Below are 26,531 nucleotides of genomic sequence, written 5' to 3' on the forward strand. Positions count from 1 at the left end.
ATAAAGTTTGTTCTAATTATTACTACTATTAAAATCTATAACATTTAGAACTGTTACCTTAAATACCTTCATGGCTATGCATTTCAAAGACAAAGACCAGCAAGCCTCTTAAATAAACAGGCTTACTTAACTTCAAGTGCAGTTCTCTCCTAGAAAAAGTTAGCTATCGTGGCAGCGATTGAAGTAATGTAAGTTTCCAGATATTCTTTGCAGTCAACTTGAAAAATCTAAACAAAGCTTCTATGTAAGTAATACTATCAGCATTCACAGTTTAAACACTATGGCAGCAAGCAAATTCAAGTTCAAATGCATGTAAGTTACCAAACTTCCCCAAAACCACAATTTGTCTATTTATTATCTGCACTTCAATTTACATTAAATGGGTCAGTTCCATTTTTGTGTTTTGATTTATGATGAAAAGAAAGGTCTTTCTTTCAGAAAAAAACTAAGTATTAAAGTGGTTCCCTTTGTACTTATCTTTTCCCCTAACACGGGATTGTCTTTTGTTCCATTGCATTTCTAAACTAGAAAAACTGCATAAGAACTCTGTCTTTGAACACGTGTTGATGCCCTGAAGAATTCTGGTGAGCCTGAAACAGGGTCCCCCATTTTGTTTTCCAATGCTTTTTTTACTTCATAAGTAAAAGTTACCTTGTCAAGGGCACTCATAAAGTGTTGATCACCGTTCAAAACAGTGTTGATGAGTTGAACAAATTTACTATGTACTTCCAAAACTGACTCCACAAACTGAGTTGGCATCTAAAAAAGGTAGATAAAACAGAAAGCAAGTTATTGAGAAAAGTAGTATTATCTACACACATTTACATTAGTTGTACATTTTTTCCTAATTATTCTTTTTGATAAAAGTTAAAGTCATAGTGATTAAGTCTTTGAGAGGATTGATTCTGCATTGTTGTACTCTTATACTACTGTGCTTGAGCTTGTTTTGGAAATAAAAAGTCTATGGCTACATTTACTGTCCTGCTATCAAACACAGATTTGAGTCTATACTGCTCTCATGCTGTCTAATCTTTTCCATCATACCTTAAAATCCTTTATTAGCCCTTTCAAAAATCATTAAAGCTAACACGTAAATACAGCAATCAAGCCAAAAAGCTACTGAAATAAGTGAACTGCTGCTTCTCCTACACACTGACTTCAGAGACAGGAAATCCAGATGAACCCTTCGAATTTTCTTACGTAGGACAGTTACCAATCAAATTTAGCGCGCCACATTTCAGCATAAAATTTTGTATAGAAATGACTAATGTGAATTAGGGGAGTTCCTACAGAGACAAGCTGGCAGGCAGCAATGCAAGAGTGTGCAATGCACTGGCTGCATCACATGACTCCCCAAGTGCATTCTCAGGTCACACATCAAAAATGTTTTGATGACAAAGTACTTAATCCACACAGCAGAGCAAATATTTCACATTTTGAGTTTATCTACATAAGGTCGTGAATTTTCTTCACCCTCATGGCTCTGCATTCATTTCCCTGTGTAGACTCCATTAGTTTGAAAGAATAAGCTCAATACACTTACAAATAATTTGAAAGCGAACTATACTACTAAAGACTTCAGCCCATTTTCAGTACGCACACAGGAGTCACGGAAGAGTAAGCACTCCTGTGCAGTCAATGAAAGAGTGAATTTACAACAGTTCGTACCTATGTATTATTATAGACAGAAACACTGGACGGCTAAAGTCACCATCCTAAAGTGAGCACAGATCTGGACAGCAAGATGTATACAAGTACAAATATAATGCCAAATGAAAGCTTGTTTGTTTGTTTCTGAACAGCAATGCTAGAGGAACACAAATGGAATTGAGTAATTTAAATACGTATGAACTGAAAAAAGCTTAACACACTTTAGTAAAATAATTAAGCTACAGTATTTTCAGAAATTACATGAAAATATGAGACTACAAAGCTATTAGTGAAAAACACCACACTGAAATCAGGACAGGATGTCAAGTCTTTACAAATAACATATAATTAAACTAAATGGAATCATTGGTTCCTAACGTACCAGAACAGCAAATGCCACTGACTTAGAGAAACTCAGGAAAAAATACATACATGGAACAAAAGGACCTACTTGCCATGACAGCATTAAACAAACAACGAGAAATATCTAGCTGTAGTTGTTTCTGGTTAGATCACAACAATCAACTCTCAGGATAGATAATGTGTTGCACAGCTAAGTGTGCCGATCAGAAGTTACAATTTATCCATAATATTCCAAACCAATTTCATATAGACAAAATTAAAAAAACCAGAATAGACTAAAAAGAAAAGGGTAAACATTTCATCAGGAATGTTAATCAAATAGGTAATTTCAGCTGCCTGAGAAAACTCACATTTTCCTGAGAAAGATTGCTGGTTGCTCTAAGGCCCTCATCATGGATATGGTTTTGTAGTTCCTGAATCATATGAGGTAAACCACTTGACACAGCACGAAGTAGAGTATACATATTTGCCATGTCTGTAACAGAGATACATTTTTATAGAATATGCTTAGAAACACTGAAAATCAACACTTAGTATAGTATCATAATTTCACACAGAACTTTTCAAAGACTGAAACAAGACCAACTGTTTTGAAAAAAAAATTTAACATACACTGGATCACTGACAAAAGAAAAAAAGGAAAGAGTAGGGCTAATATCAGTGTTTACTGAGTACTGCCATTGTGACTACCTCACTCTTCCAATACTGCTTATTTAGGAGAGACTCCAACAGGAGAGGTGGGCTAGTATGGAAAAGTATTGTGCCAGATTATTTTAATCCTCGGCCTCCCTAAATCTCAGTTTAGATATCTTCTAAAATCAGTTTAGATATCTTCTTGACTTTTTGTTTTCCTCCAGTGGTGGCTTGAAATTTTTCTCAGGTTAGAAAAGCTGTAAATAAGCAACTGCTATTTTTATGGGGTTTTTTTTGCATAAAAAGGATCCGAGCTCTGATCAAATTTGCAGAACTCTCTGGAAACTGAACACTATTATTAGATACAATTTGAGCTTGACTGTGAAAAATAATTTGTTTCACATAACAGATACCATCTTCCATGCAAGAATAAGCACTTTCAAGGGTCAGAAGCATATAGTCATCAGGAAGCATAATTTTTTTAGTCAGGCAGGGAATATAACTATAAGAGCATCTGCTTCTGTAAAAAGGATTTGGGAAGAGAGGTCACAAAAGATTCAGGACAATAAAAAGTGGCTATGACAAGAAGCCAAAGTATTTTATAATCCTGACCTGTCAAATGATGATGAAGAAATCTGTAAAGACAGAGCCATTGGTTTACAAATGAAAACACAAGCATAAAATATGATCCATTCTACAGGACACAGGACTTCAGTGTGTTTTTAAGCCGACTAAGACAAGGAAAGAGAAAGAGTATTGGCCGAAAGAAGGGTTGTTAACAGTAAAAAGAAGGTTTTGACTATATATTTGGAAGAATGAAAATGAATTACATGGTAAAAGAAAAACATCATTCAGGGTTTAATTGGGCTTTCTAGATAAGTAATATATATTAGCTGAAAATGATTAAGCTATAGAAGGTCATTGAATAAAGACAGTAAATCGCAATGCTAAATGAATAAAACAAAAACCACTTCACACTTTTTCTGACCATTGAGACTTACCACTTCTTTTCTCTTGTCTGATAATATTGTGACATTCTGCATGTAGAAACTGCAAGTGATCAGCTACCATTCTCTGCTGGCATTCATGAATCACTTTGCCATATGAGCTGGGATGCAAGTATTTCCGACACCGCATTTCTTCATCTTTTAATCTACCTAAAACCTACAGACAAGTTTTTAAACCGAGAGCTGATGAAATACTAACAACCATTATAGAACCATGAATATACAACAGTACATGTAGGTAGAATGAGAGACATGAATAAGTTAAAAAAAGAACTTCTCTGCGATGCTGAAAAATTAAATTTGCTCTTTTGAATCAGGCTGTTGCTGAATTAATATAATCTTCTACTCCGAGTACTGACTAGGCTCAGTCACTACTAGATGTCTAATAGCACTCAGTAGTTCTCTTCTCAAAATTTCTTCTTCCCTTGAACTTTGTGATCAGTCTTCCCCAATTTCTCCTACCGCACTTCTTACTCCTTCTAAGAAAGTTTTACCACAATACCTAATTACATGACTATAAGAATCACTTTACTGTTCCAAACCCATCTGCTTGTACGTAAACATCTGCTCAAAAGGTACAGGAGTGCATCTGAGCTATTAATAAAAACTCTCTTTATAACTTCAATGACAGAAATAGGCATTATCATAAAATAAGTCATATGAATACTGACATAAAAGTACTTATATCCAGTGAATATGAGGGGAGCCTAGGGAGAGTAGTGCAGCTGCAGACTGCTAATTATAGACAAAATGAATCTGCATTTCTTTTGGTTTAATTGAAGTCTTAGCCTGTCCCTGAATTTCACCTCACCTGTGCAACCATTAGCTTATGCTCCTTATGGTTAAAAGCAATCTCACGGCCTTCTCCTTAACTCTTCTATCTTGTTAGTGTGGACAGTAGAGCACCAAGAACTGACTCCTAGTCTTGTATTAATCTTTGCTTTCTCAAGCAAGGTATAAGAATTACAAGTAATAACCACAACCTGACCTCATACACCACAAAGCAAAACGAAAGAAAATCCACCCCAGAGTATGTAATTTTTAACAATGCTCTGTAACAACTCTACCATATCGTCTTCTCTAACCATTATATTGCTAAAACTCTCATCTTATGCTACTACAAACAGAAGGAAAATAAGGAAGTCAGGAAGCAATACTGATCAACCTGATAGGTGTTTTGGTTTTTGTCTTTTTTATTTTTATTTTTTTTACTTTTCATGCAATTGATTTTACATTTATTATGAAATATTTTGAAGCTGACAGTCCATCCATAGGCAAGGTTTGTAGTTTATATTCAGATTAACCATGTGCCACCAAAGCATAGTTCAAACTGCATGGAAGCATACAACAAAGAACAACTATGGGAACTGTACAGGAAAACATGTATCGTCAGTAAATTGATAATTTTAGATTTTAGTTATTGCATATGTACAGAAGAATATCTTACCTTCTCCATGTATTGTGAGCAATTTGACTCTTGCAATAAATTTGAAGCTTCTTGTTTATAATACTCCCCTGTTTCATTCAGAAAAGGACACTCAAAAATTTCCTGATAAAACTAAAAGGGAGATTTTTTTTTTTTAAAGGACAAATAATGCATACGCTAGATTAACATTCAAAATTAAAAACATAAATCAGAAATGTGTATCTACCTTTAGGGGGAATTTTTTCTTATACTGTTCAACATGAACAAAGGAGTTAATAACCCCATGGATTACTTTCTGGTTTGGGTCTTCTCCACAGCGATCACTGAAATAGGCAAAGCAAACATTCATGAGAACGTAGGTATCCAGTGTAACTCATCTGATAGCCGAATGAAATAAAATTGGATGAAAACATTTTCCAGTAAATTCCTCTGCTTAAATTGGCAAAATTGAAGAAGATTAATCTTAAAATTAAAAAAATGCACTTTTTTCTCTCCTATACATTTAAATTGTTGAGATAGCAATTCATGAACTATTCAAAAGCATTTGCAGGTCATGAAATTTCCAAGCGTTTGCTAAGGATATAAGTATTCCAAATTACATACTCTAAGCAAGTACTTTAAAAGTTACAATAAGTTGATCTTGTATTTGTAGCCTTTATTAAATAGACTACCTTCACACTCCTGCCTCTGCCAAAAAAAAAAAATCATTTTTGCCAGCATCACATCAAGCAGCATGCTAATTTCTTTTCTGTGTATCTACTATTCAACATGTAGATGTCAAGTGGAACAAATAACATACATGGGGCATTGTCACAATTTTTACTCATACATCAGAAAAGGAAAACCTTACGTTTTCCAGTCAAGTTCTTCGCTTCAAATGAGCCAGTTCAAGTGAAGAAAATATTGTCTTTAGTCCCACGCAGTTGAAAACAAAAGTAATTAAAACAAGTGTTTTGCATGCTAAAAACGTTAGTGTTCACTCCTTTGCGAAGACTGGAAATAACAGACCCACAGTCAGAGCAGCAGAGACTTTCTTAAAACATGAACTGTTCTACAAAAGACCACCTTTCACATATGCTTTACAAAGAAGTAAAAAATATTCCTTAACTCCTAAGGTGTAAATTAGGACTAAAATATGATTTACAGAAGTATATTTACACTTAAGCATCAGCAGTTGTCATTTCAGAGATTTTCCTTTTTTACATACATATGTACACATATATACATCTATATAGAATAAGAAATTTTACTTAGACTGCAGTGAAAAGACAAAATCAGTTCTCTGTTAGAAATTTATGTTGGTATAGAAGGGTCATTTACATGAGTGATTTAAAAAAAATTAAAAGGGGGGAAAAAAAAGTAAACCCAGCAAAAATACTTCAAACCCAAACTTTACCATATACCTATCTAGGCTGGGGTGGAATGGGGGAGAAATAATTTTGCTGATTTCATTCATTTTGGTTTGGAATTGATAAAAAATCCAGAGGATGCCCATGAGCTAGGGAGGTTTACCAGGACAGCCACACCAGCAATCATCACATTACATACACCAGACCACGTTCATATGTTCACAACACTTAATTATGTGTATTGCTTTTAAATACTACTGTGTCCTAAGATCTGAAAACTTAAGCTCATGATGGGTGGAAAGAACTAGCTCTCTAACAGATTATGAGCAGTCACGGTATGTTTTATGCAGCTTGGTCACCTGTTACAAATGAGCTAACCTAATGGGTAACTGCTCCAGCAGGGATGATCTGATTTCTTTTTCCCCTGGGTGACTGGAAGGTTTCCTCTGGTTCTGGTAGCTGAACCAATGGAACAAATCTGGGTTTGTGTACATGTAATCACACCCTGCGTTCCCGCCAGCGTCCCTCTGCTGGGTCTGGTTATATGATGGCAGAGGCAGCAGCATGTCACAGAAGGGAAGAAGTGTAACACCAGACCAGGGCCTGGGCCCAGCTCCACCCCAGAGGGGCCCAGGAGCATGGTAAGCTGCAGGACGCACGCAGCCTGTGAACACAGCACGATGTCATGGAGTGCAGGAAGCTATGTAACTAAAAGTTAAGCATATTACAAAGCAGGGCTCTGTCAAGAGACAGTCCAGTCTGCCTCTAGCATACGGCGTTCTGGACCTGGAAAAATACTGGTGACACAAGCACAAGAAGCAATTACTGTAATAACAGATGAAGATCCAGCTCCGCTCTGCTCGGTTCACAGGCCACTACACAGACCTTAGCCCACACAGATGCTGGAGGAGAGGGGGCAGCAAAGGTCAGGCCCAGGGGACTCAAAGTTGAACGAATCATTAAGAAAAAGCTGTAAAAGTACAGGAGGCAGATGCTCCACAGAAGAGCTGCAAGGGAAGAGACAGGCTTTCTAAGTAGAGGCCAGAGGGCACGAAGGCGATAGACGAAAAGGAACACAACGTGGAACCGGCCTTGCCTGCCTTTTGGGTAGCTGGTAGTACACAACAAAGAGAAAGAATTTAAATCCACTTCTGAATATGGAGGTAGTGAGGATGTGGTTGCCAATCAGATGATAAGTTTGGAACAACTGCTAGGATCATGTAAGCATTTTTTTTTTTTTAAACAGATGCCCACACTCACCATTTTTTCCCCCCACCGTCGCAGAATTTTTAGTAGCTTAACATAGGTTTCCTCAGTGGGTGAGTATTAAACATTTACAGCAAAGTTGCCATGAAATTTATTGACAGAACTGTGTTATGAACTTCATCATGAACCTATGTGAAAAGCTACACTACTCCCAAGAAAAATAGCATTTGTCACAAAATTATAACGCTTCCCACTTTGGCAGCATCTTCAGGTTTTTATTTACACCAATGGCACTCTGCTCCCAAGAATGTGTAATGCAAATAGCTAGTTTCAACAAAATTTTACAGAAGTTTCAGATGTTACAGAAGTTTCAAGGATGATTTTCATGAAAGTTGTAGTAGTAAGAGTATCCACCAAACTAAAATGAGAGAAATTGGTGACACCACCAAGGTGGAAGTCTATTAAGTGTATATTCTACTTGGCAGTAGTCAGCAAGCAACGTGGATGCATACAGCTACAGACCAGCTGCCACACAGTTTGAAGCAGGGACATCACAGGACACCCCTGGGAGGGTAGAAGGGAATGATGATGTTTGGTGGGGAAATCTGGACAAAAAGAAGCACTAGAAACACAATTTCCACTAATTCTGCTGCTGCTGAGTTTCTTTTGTCAAAAGAAATGGAGGAAACTGCAAAACACAAGCTCAAGGAAGTTGTGCTGTTTTATTTTACCTCCATCTTGTTCCTATCTTAAGACTAAAGCTAACAATGGAAGTTTAACATGTATCATACAGTGTACTACTATAGCCCCATAGAACATATTTAAAGCTTAAGGTACAATAATAAATACTGTATTCATCAAAAGAAGATTCCATCATTCAAAAGAAGCACTCTGCGGTGTCAGGCTAATGGCCTATCGGGACCAATTAACTACAGAATTCACTGTGAACTAGAAGAGCTTGTCTGGCACACTTTTTAAAAAGTTATTAACTTCCAATAGCTTTCCTTTCAAACAAATGATATAAATAATGTATCAGCTTAGACTGGAATAGGTTCAGTTAGTTAGAAAGTGTTAGTTATCTTTAGTAGAGAAGCCTCTCCTGGTTAGTCTGTACTAATTACAGTCACTTGAGATAGCACCTGAATAATTTCCAAATTATTTCTGTTTAAGAATTTCATAGATTAATTTTCTCACAATTCGAGATCTTGTCGGCTTCCTGTTGTGTTGAAACAAAAATGCGTAAGTTGATATTCAGCTTGCCTTGTAGGAGGAGTGCTTGGGCTAGAGGGAGGGGGAAGAAAGTGTGTTATATTCAGAACTCTATATTAAGAGGAGTTATTAAGAGGAGTGCAGTCAGACAAGACAGGCTTAAGTGATTTAACAATTCTCTGCTGTTGAAGGGGGCTAATCTGCTCCCTTTTGCTCAGTCACAGACCTTCTGTATCTCTCTTGCATTGCTTTGGCACTCATCTAATTCTTTGCTCACCTGACTCATCATGCCAATCTGGAGAAAGGTTAGCCAAGATGGTTTTCTGTCATATTACCATTGAGTTGGTTCACTAAGGGACTAGGTGAGCACCAAATTCAGCACAAGAAAGGTAGTAGAGCACACCCTGCTCCTTTTTGGCATCAGCAAACTCTTAGATCAGTTTAGCCATCTTGTTCAGCTGAACCGCAAGTCAATACTTGTATTTCTCTATTTTCATGTTCCAAAAAAGTTTATTGTTCATTTTAATGTATAGCGTATTGCACAAGTGTATAGATTCCAAAAAGTAGATGTGCTCAAGATTTCCATCAAAAGTCTTTTTAAAATTCCAGTTAAATACATTGTTAAAATAAAACCTGAAAGCAAAATTTGTGGCTCTGCTCCCTACCTTTTCCAGTACAGTAATAAACATACTTTTATATGCAACCAGTTGACTACAGTGTTGGTTATCAACTCCACATATCGTTGTATACTATGCAAAATCTTCTAGTTATAAGAAGTTCAACTGTCCCATCTATTTAAATTTTAATTTTTTGTAAAACATTTTAATAAACTGAACCATGCACACACAAGTACTACAGTTAAGGCGGCATCTAATATAATATATTAATATATGTAGAGGTTTCTAAATATATACGTGTATTAGTAATTTTATTAAATTTTTAAGGTAATAATCTTTCCATGCATATTCTTGCACCTCTGATAGATGTAACTTATTGATATCCATTTCTTCAAAGACATTGTTTAATCCCTGAAATGCTGAACTCAATGCTAAAAGACATTTAACAGCTGTTTGCAGCAAAGACTTTAAAAATGCCTCTTACAAACTGTATTAACCACTGGAATCATAGCAAAGAACAGCAACAAGCCTATAGTTACATGCAAAGGCCATCCTCAGAATACCCATAGCAAACCCTACATTTCATGATACCAGGAAGAACAGCTATAATAAGAAATTCTCTCTTATATAGTTCATTACATGATACGCAGGTCACAAAGCAGCTAGAACATACTTAATAGGAATTGTTAGATGTATATTTTGAGAAACAGAGTTGAATTAACTTCTTTGAGATCACACAGAAGAATCCTTAATAATGGAGGGGAAAAAAAAAAATCCAGACCCAACCATCAGAGACAATGACTCAAGTTTTATTTAAAACTTTCCAAATGGTTTAATAACAAATAATGTCAACTTGTTACAGTCTCAAGATCTACCGCCCCATGGAGCCAGTGACAGTCTTGATCTAAATACCTTTGTGAGGTCTGCAGTCAACCTCAAGGTAAATACAGACCATTACTTTTAAGAGGCATTAGGTATCTGTTGAAAAAGGTTTTAACACAGATTTCCACTCCCACCCGCCAGTGAAACATACAGATTGACTAAAATGAGTCTTCAGTGCCACTGTGCTTGATGTAACAAAGCAGAATTTTCTTCACCATGAATTAGGGGATCTTCATTTAGTAAAATTAAATTGTTATAGTAAACATATGGATAAAGTAGTATTAACACTGGTTACAAAGGAAGCCTGGTTCAACAACTGAAAGCAAATAAATACTCCCTGGCTTCAGAAATACCATCTGAGAGGGACATCATGTCCGTTACTTAGTCGTCAAAAATGTAATTCAGGAAGGAAAAATAAAATTATAATATTAAAATAAGTTTTTTAATGCATTATAAACACAGCTTTTTGTCTGACCAAGTGCATGTCCAAGGCACTTCAATCGGCCAAATTACCTCACTCTTTCAGTTTACCTACACTAGCCTGGTCACCTGAGTCAGGCACATAATCACTTAAAAAAACCACCAGTCATTGGCAAACTCCAGAGCTACCCTAACAGTAGTGAAAGTGTAGAAACTGCTGGAACTTACAACTACATGCAAGGTCTGTAGTGTATTTCAAAATTTCTGTTTATTCATAAATAAAAAGATCATTTCGGAGTTAAATAGTATAAAGGTTTTAAATCAAAACTTAAAAAGCCCCAAGCCCTGTAACTACCAGGGTCTTTGTTTAAAAGTAACAAAAATATTCAGAAATAAAATAATAAATTCCCTCAAAGTGCAAAAAAATAATTATTACCATTTCATTCAAGTAAAGCACCAAGAACGTTAAGTGAAGTCACTCATCTGAACAACAGAAACCCAGAAGCTTAGTCTTCCTGGCAGATAAGCAAGAACTGTTTTGGGTCCCATGCAAAGCAACACAGCTTTTCTGGCTTCGGCAAATCCTTGCGTAAGTCCTGGTTCTTATGTTTACTGACAGCACAGAAGCCATAACCAGTCAGCATCAGGTGGAGAAAAAGGCAAAAGGCATCCTATGGGACCTGGAGAATTAACCTAACTATTCCCCAAACCCACTGATAAGAAGTGCTGCTGAAACAGAAGAGATCACTACCCTCGAGTTACAGTGAATTAACCATTTTCTTTTCAGAGTCTTTTTCTACACATGCAAACCACAAATAATGTAGCCACAATAAGAAAAGCTAATAGAACATCATGATCAGGTAAGAAGCTACCTTCAAAAAAAAAAAAAACATGAGAATTTGGTCAAAGTCCCCAGACTTTTCCAAGTAAAAAAAGTGCAATACCCCCACATTGTGTAATAGCAAAAAATAATCAAGCACTCACTTTTTTATTTCTCGGAGGAGCATCCGAATAAGGATGGCCTGCAGTGGCTCAATCATTAATTTTCTCCACATATCAAGAGCTAGCTGTCAGGACACAATACAAGTTTACATCAATAAAAATACAAAAAAAAACCAACCCCAAAACAAAACCAATTGCCCATTCAGGATTTTAAAAATTAAATTGTTAGATACCTTCTTCTTTCTACTTTTTAAATTCTTTTGTTTGTCTCACACACACACACAATTTGTCAACATATTAATACATTATTTTATCAATTTTCTTCTAGAACATCTGCCTGCATTTGGATGAAGGTCACAGATCTGTACACTACCAGTGTCAGACATAGAATTTCTAGTCAGGCAGTGTCTGAATGCATGCTTCCCACACATCTAATAGGACTGATTTATTCCTTGGTTCCACTCTATCAAGGATTCTCAAAGACATGTAAGTACCCTAAGCAAGTTGGTTATGAGGGCCGGTTTTGAGTGTACATATAAACAAAACATCAGCACAGTAATAGGTAAGTAACATGCCTTTCTACCTGAAGTATTTGAATGTGTGCAGACACCAGTATTTCTAAAAATGATAGTAAAATAAGCCTCAGCTGACAAAAGGAAGTGTCTCTTGGCCAATTTGTCAGAGGTCAGAGTCAAAGATACAGAACCCTTATATCCAACACACAGAGAGCACCTCCAAACTAAGATGCATACAGCTTAAGCAAAGTCACTGGCAAGCTAGTATTCGACTTAAATGGAATTCAAATCACCTTCATATTAGGGATAAGTCACCCTATTCCTAATATATCATAACAGGGATCAGTCAAATGGACTCAAATATCTCAGACTCTTGTGAATGAAGTAATTGCTTCCAAATCATACCATTTTTAAAAACACAACTGTAATCATTCAAAGGAGTTTTTACATGTAGGTCAAAATCAGATTTAAAGCCCAAAGGGGATAATGTGATCCCTCGTATGGGGGGGGAATACCCACACACATTTGAGACCCCTAAAAACACCTACCAGTGAGTAGTAGACTGGGAAAAAATGAAATGCCCCAAAATCAGTGAGGACAGAGGGAATATTGCTGCTAAAAAAAACCCCAACAAAACAAACAACAAACTTTGACACAACTAGCAGGTCCTTAGCTTTAAAAATTAAAACATTGATCAGGTATGCCTTAACTGAAAGTAGGCATCTAGCTATCAACTAGGTATCCGACCTGACCAACTTTGTGAAATAAATCTTCCTTTTTAAGAGCAAATGAAGTTGCTCTATCTGTCAAAGCTATGCAGCACCCATGCTGTAACACGGGGTACAGAAGTCTGGGAGGTAAAGCTGACCCGACTGCATCATAAACAGGTTCAAAGAAGAGGCAAAGGTTTGCTTATAAATAAAAAGACAGATAATGTTTTGAAATCAAAGTTGTCTTAGGAGTGATTTTCACTGTCGTGTCTTGTGGAGAGTAGTAGTAGAACAGTTAGAGGAAAACAGTTTCCCAAAGACATCAGGAACTCATGCAGCAGAGAATGCTGAAAGAGGCTAGTTCTGGAGGGGAAAAAAAAAAAAAAAAAAAAGACTGACATGTTTTGTGACTATGAGGTGAAGGGGATGACCTCAGGTAAGTCTATTCTGCAATGTGGTCTCTGAAATGCAGTCTCTAACATGGTCCCTCACATATGATCTACCAATCTGAAACAGCTTCAAGTTGCCTGTTGGAATTTTTTTGTCAAGTGAACTACAGACAGGTCAATCCAGCAACTTGATGTATTAGTTCAAGAGACTATTTCCTCCTTGAAGAGAGAGACTGATCTTACTTATCCACCTCAACTGACAATACAGAACACGGCAGTTTCAACTATTTTCCAGAATCTGTTGCCCCATGATGGGAGAAAAAACCAGAAGGCACATCTTAACTACCTTCTAGCTCAGGGCTCCCATAGAGTCATTGAAAACTCAGAAGCATGAAATTGGTGATAGGAGCTCAACTCAGAAAAGCAATATCCTTCACCATGCATTCATAACATAAGGACAGAAAAAAAAAAAAAAAAAAAATCTTTTGCAAGTACTGGCAGACTACCTTCATCAACTGATCTCATCCTGTATTTTTCCTAGCAAAACAATTACTGAATGTCTGGAACGCTTATTGGGATGATAAACTGTTTGAAGCCATGCCCATACACATGACACATGCACCTCCGGTCTCTTGTATGTACCTACTGTTACACACCCCAGAAGAACTAAGCAAGCATGTACTCGTTTAAGATTACTGAAAAGCTCCCAAAGTTTCATTAGCACACAGGAGCGACACTGAGACAGAAACTTCAGTACATCGAGAGTACAGTTCTGCTTCTACAAATTCTAAATACTAGGCATTATTTCTGTAATTTCATGCTGAGACTGAAGAGAACTATATATAAAATGTGTTTGCTCTTGGGTAGATAAAGGACAGATCATCTCAATCATCCAAAAGGGATAAATGGTAATTACTTCCATTCTAAAGTGATGAACAACTGAGATAAAGACTTTCGTCAAAGCCCCTAATGCAATCCAGAGAATAAAAGACAGACTCCTAAACAGGAACCATAAGAAAAGAGAAAATGCTTTCAAAACAAAGACTTGATAAATTTGGTGAATGCCTTGCAGGTCAAGAAATGTGAACTTATTTTATTTCTGGGGCAATGAATTCACCAAAAACGGTGCTACAATTTAATGCACTTAAACTACTTGAGTGTAGGACTCAAGTCTCCGTTCCTTTTCAGGGCAAAGGAGTAACTGCCATAAACCTAATCCTACACCAGTAATGAACAGAGATTAACTTTACTGCCTCAAGATCCAAAATTTACCTCCCACTACTACAGACTATAAAGACATTATTTGGTAAAGAGAAATGGAAGGAGTCTTGGGGGTTGAGATAATCAAAAACCTATTAGCAGAATTCCAGACATCATCCGGAACATCTTTGTCAAAAACAAAAGGCTGCCAGCTACAGTTTAAGAATCTTGACCTTCCCCATAACCTGCCCAAATAACGAGCTAGGGATGTACCATCCCACAAACAACTGCTGGGAAGCTTGAAGAAAAGTGTGCGTCATTGTCCTTCCACCCCATCTATGATTCCATAAACACAAGGAAAACTGAATACTCAAAAAAAGCTGAATTACTAGGTCTGCTGTTTGTTTTTCTTTGGTAAACATATCCTAGGGCAGAAAGCTATGGACAAAAGTTACCACTACCATCCTTTGGGTGATACCTCAGAATGGAGTAGCACACTAAAACGGGGGGAGAATTCATTAATATACCAGCATCACCCAGCCCCAGGAAAAAGCCCAGAACTATTCCCAGACCCTGAAGCAGCTGACCTAACAGTCATTTGCACAGAGCTAAGGACTACCTCTGACAATCGTGGGAACATACTCAGCTAAATCTCAGTCTGAGGAAATAAGGCATAATGTTTACGCCATTTTGAAGACACCACAAACAGTGCAGCAATATGCACTTCCAAGCTCTGATAAGCCTTTACAGATGCCACCGATTAGCAAGGCTTGCAGACAGCACAGCAGAAGAGAAGAATTTCCTTTCCTGAATTGCCTTGACTTAAAGCATATCATGTTTCTGGTTTTTTTTCAGCCCACTGCCAACCTGTCAGAGGATCAGCAGTTTCAACTGGCAGTGCTGTCTTCATCAGCTGGGTAGCTGGGTCAGAAGCACAGAAGATGCTTCCTCCTGCATCACAATCTCTCCTTACTCTTAACTAAAGGCAGCAGAGACCTACTTAAAACAATGATATCCAAGAGCTAGAACAGTAACCGCTGACAGGTCAAGTTCTGACATTAAGGAAAAAAAAAACCCAACACATTTTCTCTAGCTTTCCAAACCAAAAGAGAAGAACTGTTTGCTTCCCTTTTAGAGAAAAAGGCAAATATAGAGAGGAAAGGAAAAAACAATACACCACTACAGATGATGACAGAATAAAATGAATTCTCCAGCTAGCAATGTGTATACATACGGACACAAAGCAGACAGACAGACAAGCATTCAAATGAAAAGTTTCTATTCCACTGCATTCAGGATTGTGTTTTTGTTCTGATTCAGACTGAAGAGGCATTTCCAAATCTTCTTAAAGACATACTGAAACACACTGTTTTGAAAAATTTGAGAGATTTTTTTTTTTTTTAACTGTAAAATTGTCTTTTACTTTCTTGTATTTCATGGTCACAATAGCCATGAAGCGACAGAAACGATGTATACTTCACTTCTGCGTAGCTGAAGTGCACAGAGTGGTATCTCAGAAAATAGTCCTACTGCTGACAATTTTTTTTCATTTTATAGGTATTTAAAAATTAGTCTCAGCCTCTCCAATTTACATTAGTAACTGTGTTAACAGCCTTGTGTTTGCCCCAAATTACTTTTATTTAAAAGATAAGCCCTCCCTACATGATACTTTTGTGCACAGAATGTCCACTTTTTACCAAAATCTCCAAGTTGCTACGATAGAAGCACAAAACAGCTTGCATTAGAAAATAAGACGTACAGTATCACAGAAGACTAATCTCAAAAAAAGCTGTTACACTTTGTGACATCAAGAAATAGAAGCCTAAAAGTAGTACTTCAAGGGTTCAAAAAACAAAAGTACTGCTTCTTCAAAATATTTTCTAGATAGTAGTGTCACTTAATAAAGCAAAGTGGTATCTATTATCACATTTTAAACTGAAGTTCTTCAATACTTTTCATATTTGCTTATTTTTTTCCCTAGGTCACTGTATTTTTCTCCATCAAAACTGTAATCTCATTCTACAAAGGGTTCAGTACTTATATCTTCTACCGTATTTAACTATTCAGATCCTATAACACAGAAAAGTCAAAATTTACAAGGACAAAGCTGAACTTGTAGCGCTTCTGAATATATTTTATATCCACTCCCAGAGATACCTACCTCTCCTATTTCCATCAATGGTTCATTCATATCCACCCCTCCATAACCATACTGAAGATCAGCTTCAGTCAATTTGTTCTTCTTAATAAACTGTGTGTTGAGGTACCTATAGAAATAAAGATATTCTAATCAAAACAGGCAAAAGTTAAGGTTTTTTTTTTTAAATAAATTTGGGATTGTGGAATGTCTTCCACTTCACAAAAGATAACCTCTTTTAACCAATGCCATTGCTATCTGTAGGAAATTCTTAAAATACAAATTACTTCAATCTAAAAGATCTTACATCATGTTAAAACAGTACAGTGTTATTAATTGACATATGAAACAGTAGCCTGATATGTCACTGCCAGCATTTTCTTGGTGTGTAATATACTTGTGTAAGAATCCAACCTTTCAACATACACTGCCATATTATTCATACATGTATATGCAAAATAACTGCTAAATTCTGAGCAGTTGACTGGTATTAGAGTGATGATAATTTATTTATTTTTAACGATAAAAATATCTGATACTCAGGAAGATTTTTCTAAGGAGAATGTATTTTCTTCTGCCTGTACTGTTTATTACCTTGCATTTCTCTTAGACTAAAACACAAAAATAGTGTCAATTTTTACAGGGCTGATTTTTGTCAGTTATGATCCCTTACCCAAGCCATGGTAACTAGCAAACAGCTGTATTACAAATTGTAAAGATAAGAGAAGAATTTGCAGAAATTATTTTAATTAACAGTTATAAAGAAGAAATGTTATAAATGTGGTTTTTTTATTTTAGTATTTAGTATTTACTATTGTATGCATAGTTTTTATAAAGAACAGAAAACGGTTTCTGCCCAAGACCTGACAAAACGTCCTCAATTCTCAGTATTCCCTTAAAAGAAATACAATAACATTTTTAAACTGAACCATTCTCCTTCTCTTTCACAGATAACGGGGAGAAAAAAAAATCTAGTATCTTTCATAACTACACTTATAGTATCTGTTATATGAAGTAATTGAGAATTTTTTTTTTTTTAATTCCAATCCAACTATTGGATTGTATCGGAATCCATTCCAATTCTCCGCAGTTTTGAGATGCCCAGTTTCAGACGCTGAAGAGAGCCAGATTACTGAAGCGCTTTAAGAGATTCAGGCTTCAGAGGCTGCACCAGACTACTGATGTCTGAACACTTGGGCAGGATGGCAAATGACAAGTAAAGAAGAAAAGGAGAAACACACTGTGGAAACCTGTGAACTTGAAAGAATTTAGGACACCATAGAGTACAAAGAAGGAAGACTTGTGATAGTGCAGTGGTGACAAACTGGAATACAGTGGCCTAACCTACTTTCGGACTCCAGAGCCTTACAGAGTAGTAAACCACTCTGCCACCATCAAAAACCATCATAAATTGTAAATGCAAGTCTGTGCAGAAGGCTACAGGCCCACCATTTCATATAAAACTTGTGTGGACATCCAGAATAGGTGAAACACAAGCCTTAAGCAGGCATGCTCCTTGATGGTATTTCCCGTCCCCCCCATGTGAACAAAGGCAGCAGCTGCCATTCTGCTTTTTCCTGTTAAGCTTGCTAAAAAGGAAAGCCCTATGCTCTCCTCGTTCACACCTTCTCCCTTCCATCAGTACATGCCTTCTCAACAAATCCAGATCGGGCAACTGACCCATCTTAAAACTAATGTAGCCACAAGTAAGTAAAGAAGTTTAACCTAGATCAGGTACTCCTGCAAAGACCTACCTGATTCAAGCAAAAAGTGGGTGGCAAGAAGCGGGCAGGCGGAACCACTCGTGGCAAGAGCGTCACCACACTCTGCCTCAAAACCAAAATTGCCTACATTTCCTCTCCCCTTCCCCTACTTTTACCATCAACTTCCAGAACCAAGCACAAGCAAATAACTGCAAAGGATGTGCAAACAGTATAATCTCAAATCAACTTCTCCACTGAAGTCACAAACCATTTTTCACCTTGACTAACTACTTCAAATACTTCATCTGTATTTCTTACTTTTAGAATTCAATCCATAAGGTTCATCTGTAACTTGCTGTGGAGACAAGGATTGGGCATGAATTGATAATACCAGAAATGACCCACAGATTCTTGCTACTATTGAGATAAAACTTTCAGGTGAAAATTTTAAATACCCGATCACACAGCTCAGGCCCAATTACTTGAGAGTGCACCTGTGCAGGCTTATGGTTTACTGTCTGATGAGGAAAATGGCAAACAAGATGAGAAAATTGAGGTTTGTTTCCTTTCATGGCATTAGCAAAGCAATATACCTTTTGGTACCCAAACCTCAAAACACACGCACCAAGCTTCCTCTCCAGAAAGAACTTAAAAATTTGCAATTTAGAAGAGTGTTACAAGACTCATTCAAAACAAATAGCTACTTTACAGTGGAATACTGAAAGACAGTGTTCCATCTAAATTAACAATATCAGGAAAATGTCTGGTACATGAATATTTTTGTGGGCAAATTTTTCAGATATAAAGGACTTGGTAATTCAGCAAAATAAAAGGATAAGTTCTTTTACAAGGAATTTAGCAAAAAAATAAACTGCAAAAATTAATTTAACAATTAGAAGGGTATCTTATTATTGGGACAGGTTACCTGGTAACTTTCATGTATTTGGTACTTTTAGATCAACCAAGGACAATACTCTAAGCACAGATTATTACTATTCTAGACACAGTGACCACATTCCCAAAGCAGTGTTTCCACACCTCAGTAGCCCACAGTGTCCTTGGGGGGACAGACTTTGCAAAGCCTTGTCAGAAGGATTAGATGTATATTTTTTTCTTTTAATGTTTTTTTTTGTTTGTTTTAGTAGTTTGAATTATATACTCCTGGATAAGAAACAAATATTAGTGTTGGCAAATAGACATTGTGAAATTTAGCTTGAATGTAATAAACCTAAGAGCGCACCTGTCTCAGGTCAGCTCCTGGTTATTTTCTTATGTTCTCCACGATAAACTCAAAAGAATTTACCTCCTTTAAGTCTTTGTCCATCCATGATATGACACCACAAAACAACACACATGATTATATATATTTCTAGAAGTACCATACTTTAAGCAAAAAGGGTAGATGCCCTCTATTCAGGTTTTTTCCTCCTCTGAAAGCTCTCCAAAGATAAAGAAACTTTTGAGTAACCACTCTTTTCCGTCCCCCGCCCGCCCCCTTTCTACACACATAGTCAGACTGCTATACTGATCCCCAAAATGGCACGAGAGTCTAGCAGAGCAGTATACAGTTCTGCTATAACTGTATAAACCTGACCAAGTGCCGAGGAAATTGCTTTCAGAAATTTGCACCGAGAGTACCCTGATACTGATTTTCACAGGTGCTCACGGACAGAGAAATGGATAAAGATCATATGTGGCAATATCATTCACTCTTCTGATGTATAGAAGGCAATTAAAAAAAACCTAATTAGCTAGGACTAATAATTATAGTTAGTTTTCAGAAGCATTCAGGTTGTTTTTCAAGATTTGCTTCAACCTACCACTTGCACTATTAAATTGCTTTGCAAGCTACACAATGTGTATGCAACCACATGACAGTTATAAATGGGTACATTATCGTATAATAGGAATTAGCAATTGTATTAATGTTTTCAGTAACTTCCATGTGCATTCATATGGTCAGCAGTGCTAAATCTACCCGGGGACCAGTTGTGAACAGTGTTCCTCACAGGTGGATACTAAGTTACCAGTTTGTGGTGTGGAGCCGACAGTGAAGCAATCACCTCCTTGGCTGCATTAGCAAGAGCGTATCAGCAAGTCGAGGGAGGCGATTGTTCCCTCAGCACTTGTGAGGACATACCTGGAATATTACAACCAGTTTTCAGTACCCAAATACAACAAATCTGGACAAATGGAAGAGCACAGAGAAAGCTCACTGAAATAGCTAGGGTGCAGAGCATGAGACATACATAAGATGAAGATTATCTCTTCTCAGAGGAGCACAGAGAAAAGACAAGAAGCAATGGACACAAGTTGCAGCATGACAAATTCCAAACAGACACACAGGAAAATTTTTTAGAATGAGAGTAATGAAACACTCAAACAGGCTGCTCATAAAGGCAGCAAAATCTCTGTCCTTGAAGCTCAGAATTTGACTCAACAAAACCTTAAGCAACCTGGTTTAACTTTGAAGCTAGCCCTACTCTGAACAAAAGGTTGAAATGGATGACCTTCAGAGGTTTGTTTGCACCTACTTTTTCTTTTTAAAATGTTTCAATGAAAACATGCAATGGTGACTTCACAAGAGCTATACTAAAAGCAGCAGAACCACTGTGCTTTATACAAGCAGACTGCTTTAACCTGTCTAGTAGTGTACACATACAAGTGCTCAGCACTGGAAAATTTCATAATCCAGTATCTGTTCTGATTCACTCTTAAGCACAAATGAAGTATTCACTGGTTTACAGATCTGTAAAATAGGGTTGAAGTCATCTACCACAATTTGAGGATTAGCTAATAAATGAAAGCCATTTCATTATGACAAAGCACTGCAGATATTAAAATTTTATGAATCCAACAGCTGTATCAAAATGATGAGACCAATAGTAAGTATCTGATGTGGAAGTAAACCTCCCAGGGCTACCAAATACTATAGCCTAAAATGAAGGTAGTTCCTTCAGTGGAAGAAGTTTCAATAGAAAAATATCATTAATGTTAGGCTTCAAATGTTGATGGGACTTCTTGTTTGTTTAAATCTTCCCCATATTTATTGTTACATAATTAGTAAGCAAGATTAAGAGCAGCAGCTTCTTAACACTTAAAAAATGAGAAGGGGACTGGAACTAGTATCAGTTTGAATTGTGTTACGGGTTACTGTGATATTATGCTTAGAATCAGAATACAAATTACTCCTATCATGACAAAACTGGCTGAAGTTTAAGTTTTAGTTTTCCCTTCCCTGAAAGGGAAGGAAGATGTCTCACATAAAAGTACGAAAAGAAAGAGAACTAAGATTAGCCTAAAGAACTAAAAATTACTATACATTAATATACTAGTATTATTACAAGTGTTTAAAAAAAAAGACAAAACGGAACAAAGCAAAAGCTGTACTCTGTGTGTACTTTTCAGGATTTTATTATGAGTAGATTTTAAAACTTCAGCTGTTTTTTTTTTTTTTTAAATCATTTAAATTAATTTCAATTTGCTGGATAAGAAAACCCTCCAGTTACTGTAAATAAAGGTACACAAAACAGATTTTTTACAAATACGATTACCTATGAAAACAGTTACAGCACCAGGACACTGATAAAAATAATGCTGGACATTGGGGCTTATCTATTATGTTTATCATCAGAACTAACAAAAACAACAACTGAAGAAGTTTATTTAACAGCAAGAGTTCCTTGTTCCATCAGTTTTATCATCTTGATTTAGCCAAGCATGTATGGGATTTTAGTTTTCAAACTGAACCCAAATTTGTTTTCCGAGCAAAACATACCCAGAGGGTTGGGTAAAAAAAGCAAACCAAAACCAACACCAAAGAAAGAAAACATTTTGACTGCATTGCCAGTCACATGATTGGTCTCACATTTTATAAATTTTGCTCAAAAGTGAAGTGTCTCACATAGTAGTAGTATTTCAAATATTACCTATCAGGGTAGAACATTTAAGAAGCAGAGATGCGAGCCTATTTAAATTTTAAAGGAACCTATTTAAAACTAACATTAAGATTACTAGCTGTAAAGAGTAATCGGTTTTCACTGCTGAAGAATTATACAAATTAGATTCTGGGATACAACAGTGTCGACTAATTTATGGTACTTTTTTGAGAGCAGGCATGCAAGTAAGAAAAGAACTCCAACTGCTTTATAAAAAACAGAGTATCTTCTTATGGTCTTCAGAAGTACTTTCAGCCAAAACATTCTCTCAAGAAACAAAAAAGTGACATAATACTTAATGAAGTGTTTCCAATGCATGAAAGTCATTATGACTCTACTAATCAAGCACTGAATTATTTCTTGCCTTCATGTGAGAGGGTCTTTTAGTTCCCATTACAATGTACCTTTTTTATTATTGAAGAGAAAAATCATACTTTCACAAAGTCATACCCTTTAGAGACTTTTAAAAAAGATAGTATATGACAAAACTCAGAATTTCGACACAAAGAAAGATGTAACTTTGAGGTAAAATTATTTCCAACAGAACACCTAAAAAGTACATTTTCTGGACCAAAACACCATATGCAAAGCAGGAAGAAGAGTTAGAATGGGCAGAGCTGGCACGAAATAAGTAACTTCAGAGTTTAAGAACTTGGCTTCACTGATATATGAATACCACTCTACTGAGCTTATATATATGTACAGGTTCATTCGTGTGCATAACTGTCTGGAAAAAAATGCCCTAGCTTGTGTAAAACAAAAAAATCAGGTTCACACTGCTGGAGAAGTATTTTAATTTGTTGGTTTAGGACCAGAAGCACTCAAGTGCTCAGAAAAACTGTTACACAAAGCAGAATCAGTGAGCTTCATACACATTAAATGGCATTTTTTTTTCCCCTTATATCAACTCTCCGGTTAAGTCAGTGACACGTTATGGAACTAAAGTTTGCAAGCCCAGGATGGACTCCGTTACATTTGCTCTCAGTCTGCTAGCGATAAATGTAATAGATTCTACAAGATCATACACACATCTCCTAATGTAATAGTAAAGGTCTTGGAATCCTTTGTAAATCCTCACATCATACCATCAAATAAGTACAATATTAAGCATGCCTCATATTTACCTGCTGGGTATCACATGCATAATGGACACTAGAATGTTCAACCTACAGTCAGAGTGGAATTAAAACCCAAATCCTAGTAAATCCAAAGCCATCTCAATATAGTTATAATTCTGGCAGCTCATGAATGGGTGAGTTTTATATGCTTAAGCTGTGACTAGTAGCAACGCAACACACTTGCAATTCAGGAAACAGTAGAAGTACAAAAATAACAGGGGTTAGTTGTGGTTTTATTTGTAAATCTACTGAAAAAAACTGTAAAATCGATTGCCTGTATACAGTCTATTAGTTTCTGAAGTTCTCAGAAAAGAAACAAGGAGAAATTTTCACTCCCTCTCCAATCCCTGCAGTTCAAACATTCACCTGAAAAGAAAGGACCCAAAGAGCACATAGCCTTGTCTGAAAAGTTCTTCTAGAAGAGAGAGCTGTGTTTTTGCCAAGGTACATGGCTAAGCTTTGAAACAAACCATGCTGCTTCAACTGGACACTTTAGTACAATGCCATCCTTGTAGAGGAACACCTAGGATTATGAGCTACTTCACTGCAGGGTTGATTAGCACCAACGTATTTGGCACTGCAACATCAGAAACAGGGGTAGAATATATTAGTAATGAAAGAATAGTAGGAATCATCTTAGATAATTACTTCAGTGGTAAGGAGCAGTGCACAGAGAAAACTGTTGGAGCATTATTCCTTTTTTCTCATGTTCTGCTACCATAACTGTATTCTCTCCAAAACTGACGTGGGGCATATTCAGCTATTGCTCTCTTTAAGCAACATTCTTAGACTTAAGCTGCAGATCATTGTAATAATTTCAAAACTTTAACAACTCATTTGCAAAGCTTACCTGTATAAACAGTCCATATAGTCTGCCCCTTTGCTATACTCTTCCCAGTATCTGTGATACATAACCAGTACTTGTTCTTCAGCTTCCAGAACTCTCTGAAGGAAGACACACACACACACCCCCCGCTAAAATTAGTATAAACATAGCATACATACATAGAAAGTTATAACAAGATTATCATTTTGGAGTAACAATCACAGCTTCAAAATTAAGACCACACCTAAGCTTTAGCTGGTCTAAAAATAGCATTGTTGCAATGACCAGAAAACTAACAAATCTTCATATTACGAAGTTTTGGTAAGCCAGCTCCAACACCTGAAGTTGTTTTATTTTGCATTTAAAAAGAACAGTCTTTATAATGTGTTATTTTCTATTCGTCTTTACAGAAGTACTTGCTCGAATAAGCATAGTTCATATTCTCACATCATACTGGTGGGATAACTCGCTTAACTATTTCCTCACTGACACAAATCAATTTTAAATTCATGCAGCCACATGCACACTGGAGGAGTTGCCTAACTATAACTGCTTAAAATCAGTATGCCTTACTGGTTAGACAAGCCCTTATACTTACCAAGAATCCTAGAATAAAACAAGTTTAACAAAGCACAGATATGTGCAAACTTAAACATGTCTTAAGTTCTGTAAATCTAGGTCCAAATCTTTTGGAATTTAAGCAAATCATCATCCAAGAAGTTGCTGCTGAACTTCTCAAAACATATGCATATTTCAAAGGAATAAGTTCAACAATTTAAACAAATTAGTATGATTTGTGAAGGAGGATGAGATCCTAGGAATTCAACTTAATTCTCTCTAGGGTATGTAATTTTAAACTCTGGCTCAAGCAGCAAGGAAGCCTATGCAAAAATAATATAAAAGAGGAAAGCTAGTAGACAAAACAGAATCGAGAGTGCTTTCCTCTGCAGTGTGAATTTTGCGAAGGTTTTCCAACATTATTTCCAAGACAAATAGTGGATAGCCAATTTAAAAAACGGATGTATGCTTTCCGCTACTTCCCACAGCTTCTACTGTGCTGGCACCTGCCTGATTAGCCTAAGTGAGCTCATTCAGCTCACTAAATAAATGAAGAACAACTTTTTGGCTGAGTTGTCTGCCAGTTTAGCAAACTGATTTAGTCTACCAAAGCATCAGAGGTATCCTCTCTGCAACCAGTGGAACTACCCATTAAGATACCCAGCCTATCTTGTCAAATACACAGGTACCTAAGCTCAGAAAATAGCATCAAGCCGTTTAGCAGTACTATCCAGAATTTGCAATTCTTCATTCCCTACACAGACACCAAAGACAGGTGGACATCTTATTTAAATCTACTTCTCTTTTTACTGAAATACAAGGAGACACTGTTCACCCATCCTATATATTCAACATGATGAATCATGATTCTGTTGAAATTAGGTGTCTTAGCTGATGAGACAGAAGTTAATTCACAGCTATATGGGTATTCAAGTATTGTTATCTGTCATAATAAATAATTTGTCATTACTTCCTCCCCTCCCAAGCATTTTTGTTATTTTATTTCCCATATATTTCAGAAGTTTTCTTGAGTAGAGTATATACAATCAGTTTCCAAGATGCTAGAGTAGACACTTTTACACTGTAACAGAAGGCTAATGACAAAATATAGCGCATTTGGAAAATGAAGACATTTCTGTAACTTGTTTGATTATAAGCATTCAACAGAAAAGAAAGAACTTACTTTTCAAGACAACAATGAATATTTTATATAAACCATAATTGTTGGCTTAAAAAAGAAAGTTCCTTCTTTTGCGTTGCACATAGATATCTATATATCTGTCTACACAGTGTTGTGCGATACATGCGTTGCATATATCAGATATGTAGATATATATATTCTGTCTCTGGAACTCTGTCATCTGTGATTTAGTCTCATAAAATCTGCATACCTTCATACATACAAAACAAACAAAACCCCTCCCTAAAGTGAAAAAAGGGCAAACAATACCTACATGTACATCAGTAACTGTATAGGTTACCTTGTGCAAATGGCGTACATGATTTTCCAAAAAAATTTTAGTCTCAGTATAAAGTCTCTCTCCAAGAGGTTCAGGATAGGCCACACACAAAGCATAAATGTCTCTGGGCTCAGAATCAAGGTTTGTATCTGCTTAAAGTGTGAAAACTTATCAACAAAATTTAAGATTTACAGAACCTTTTTTTCCTCACACACACACGTTTTAGATCTTTTTTGTGAAGAATCTAAGTTTTCAGCGTCAATAATAAATTTC

General features: G+C 36.4%; 1 protein-coding gene across 2 annotated transcripts in view; it reads right to left on the minus strand.

Moving 5' to 3' along the window:
• Positions 1-26,531, minus strand: part of CUL2 (cullin 2) — a 51,959-nt gene that overhangs the window by 19,268 nt on the left and 6,160 nt on the right. Inside the window, exons 2-11 of one of the 2 annotated variants that reach the window (XM_019471890.1) lie at positions 26,280-26,382; positions 24,265-24,359; positions 16,680-16,785; positions 11,747-11,829; positions 8,829-8,915; positions 5,306-5,402; positions 5,101-5,211; positions 3,648-3,810; positions 2,364-2,488; positions 652-759 (exon numbers count right to left, since the gene is read on the minus strand). In XM_019471890.1, coding sequence (XP_019327435.1) covers positions 652-759; positions 2,364-2,488; positions 3,648-3,810; positions 5,101-5,211; positions 5,306-5,402; positions 8,829-8,915; positions 11,747-11,829; positions 16,680-16,785; positions 24,265-24,359; positions 26,280-26,382 — 1,078 coding nt within the window. The remainder of the gene's footprint in view (positions 1-651; positions 760-2,363; positions 2,489-3,647; positions 3,811-5,100; positions 5,212-5,305; positions 5,403-8,828; positions 8,916-11,746; positions 11,830-16,679; positions 16,786-24,264; positions 24,360-26,279; positions 26,383-26,531) is intronic. The other variant, XM_009278631.2, reaches the window with a different exon arrangement.

Source organism: Aptenodytes forsteri, unplaced genomic scaffold, assembly GCF_000699145.1.
Source record: "Aptenodytes forsteri isolate BGI_AS27 unplaced genomic scaffold, ASM69914v1 Scaffold257, whole genome shotgun sequence".
Classification (NCBI taxonomy): Eukaryota; Metazoa; Chordata; class Aves; order Sphenisciformes; family Spheniscidae; genus Aptenodytes; species Aptenodytes forsteri.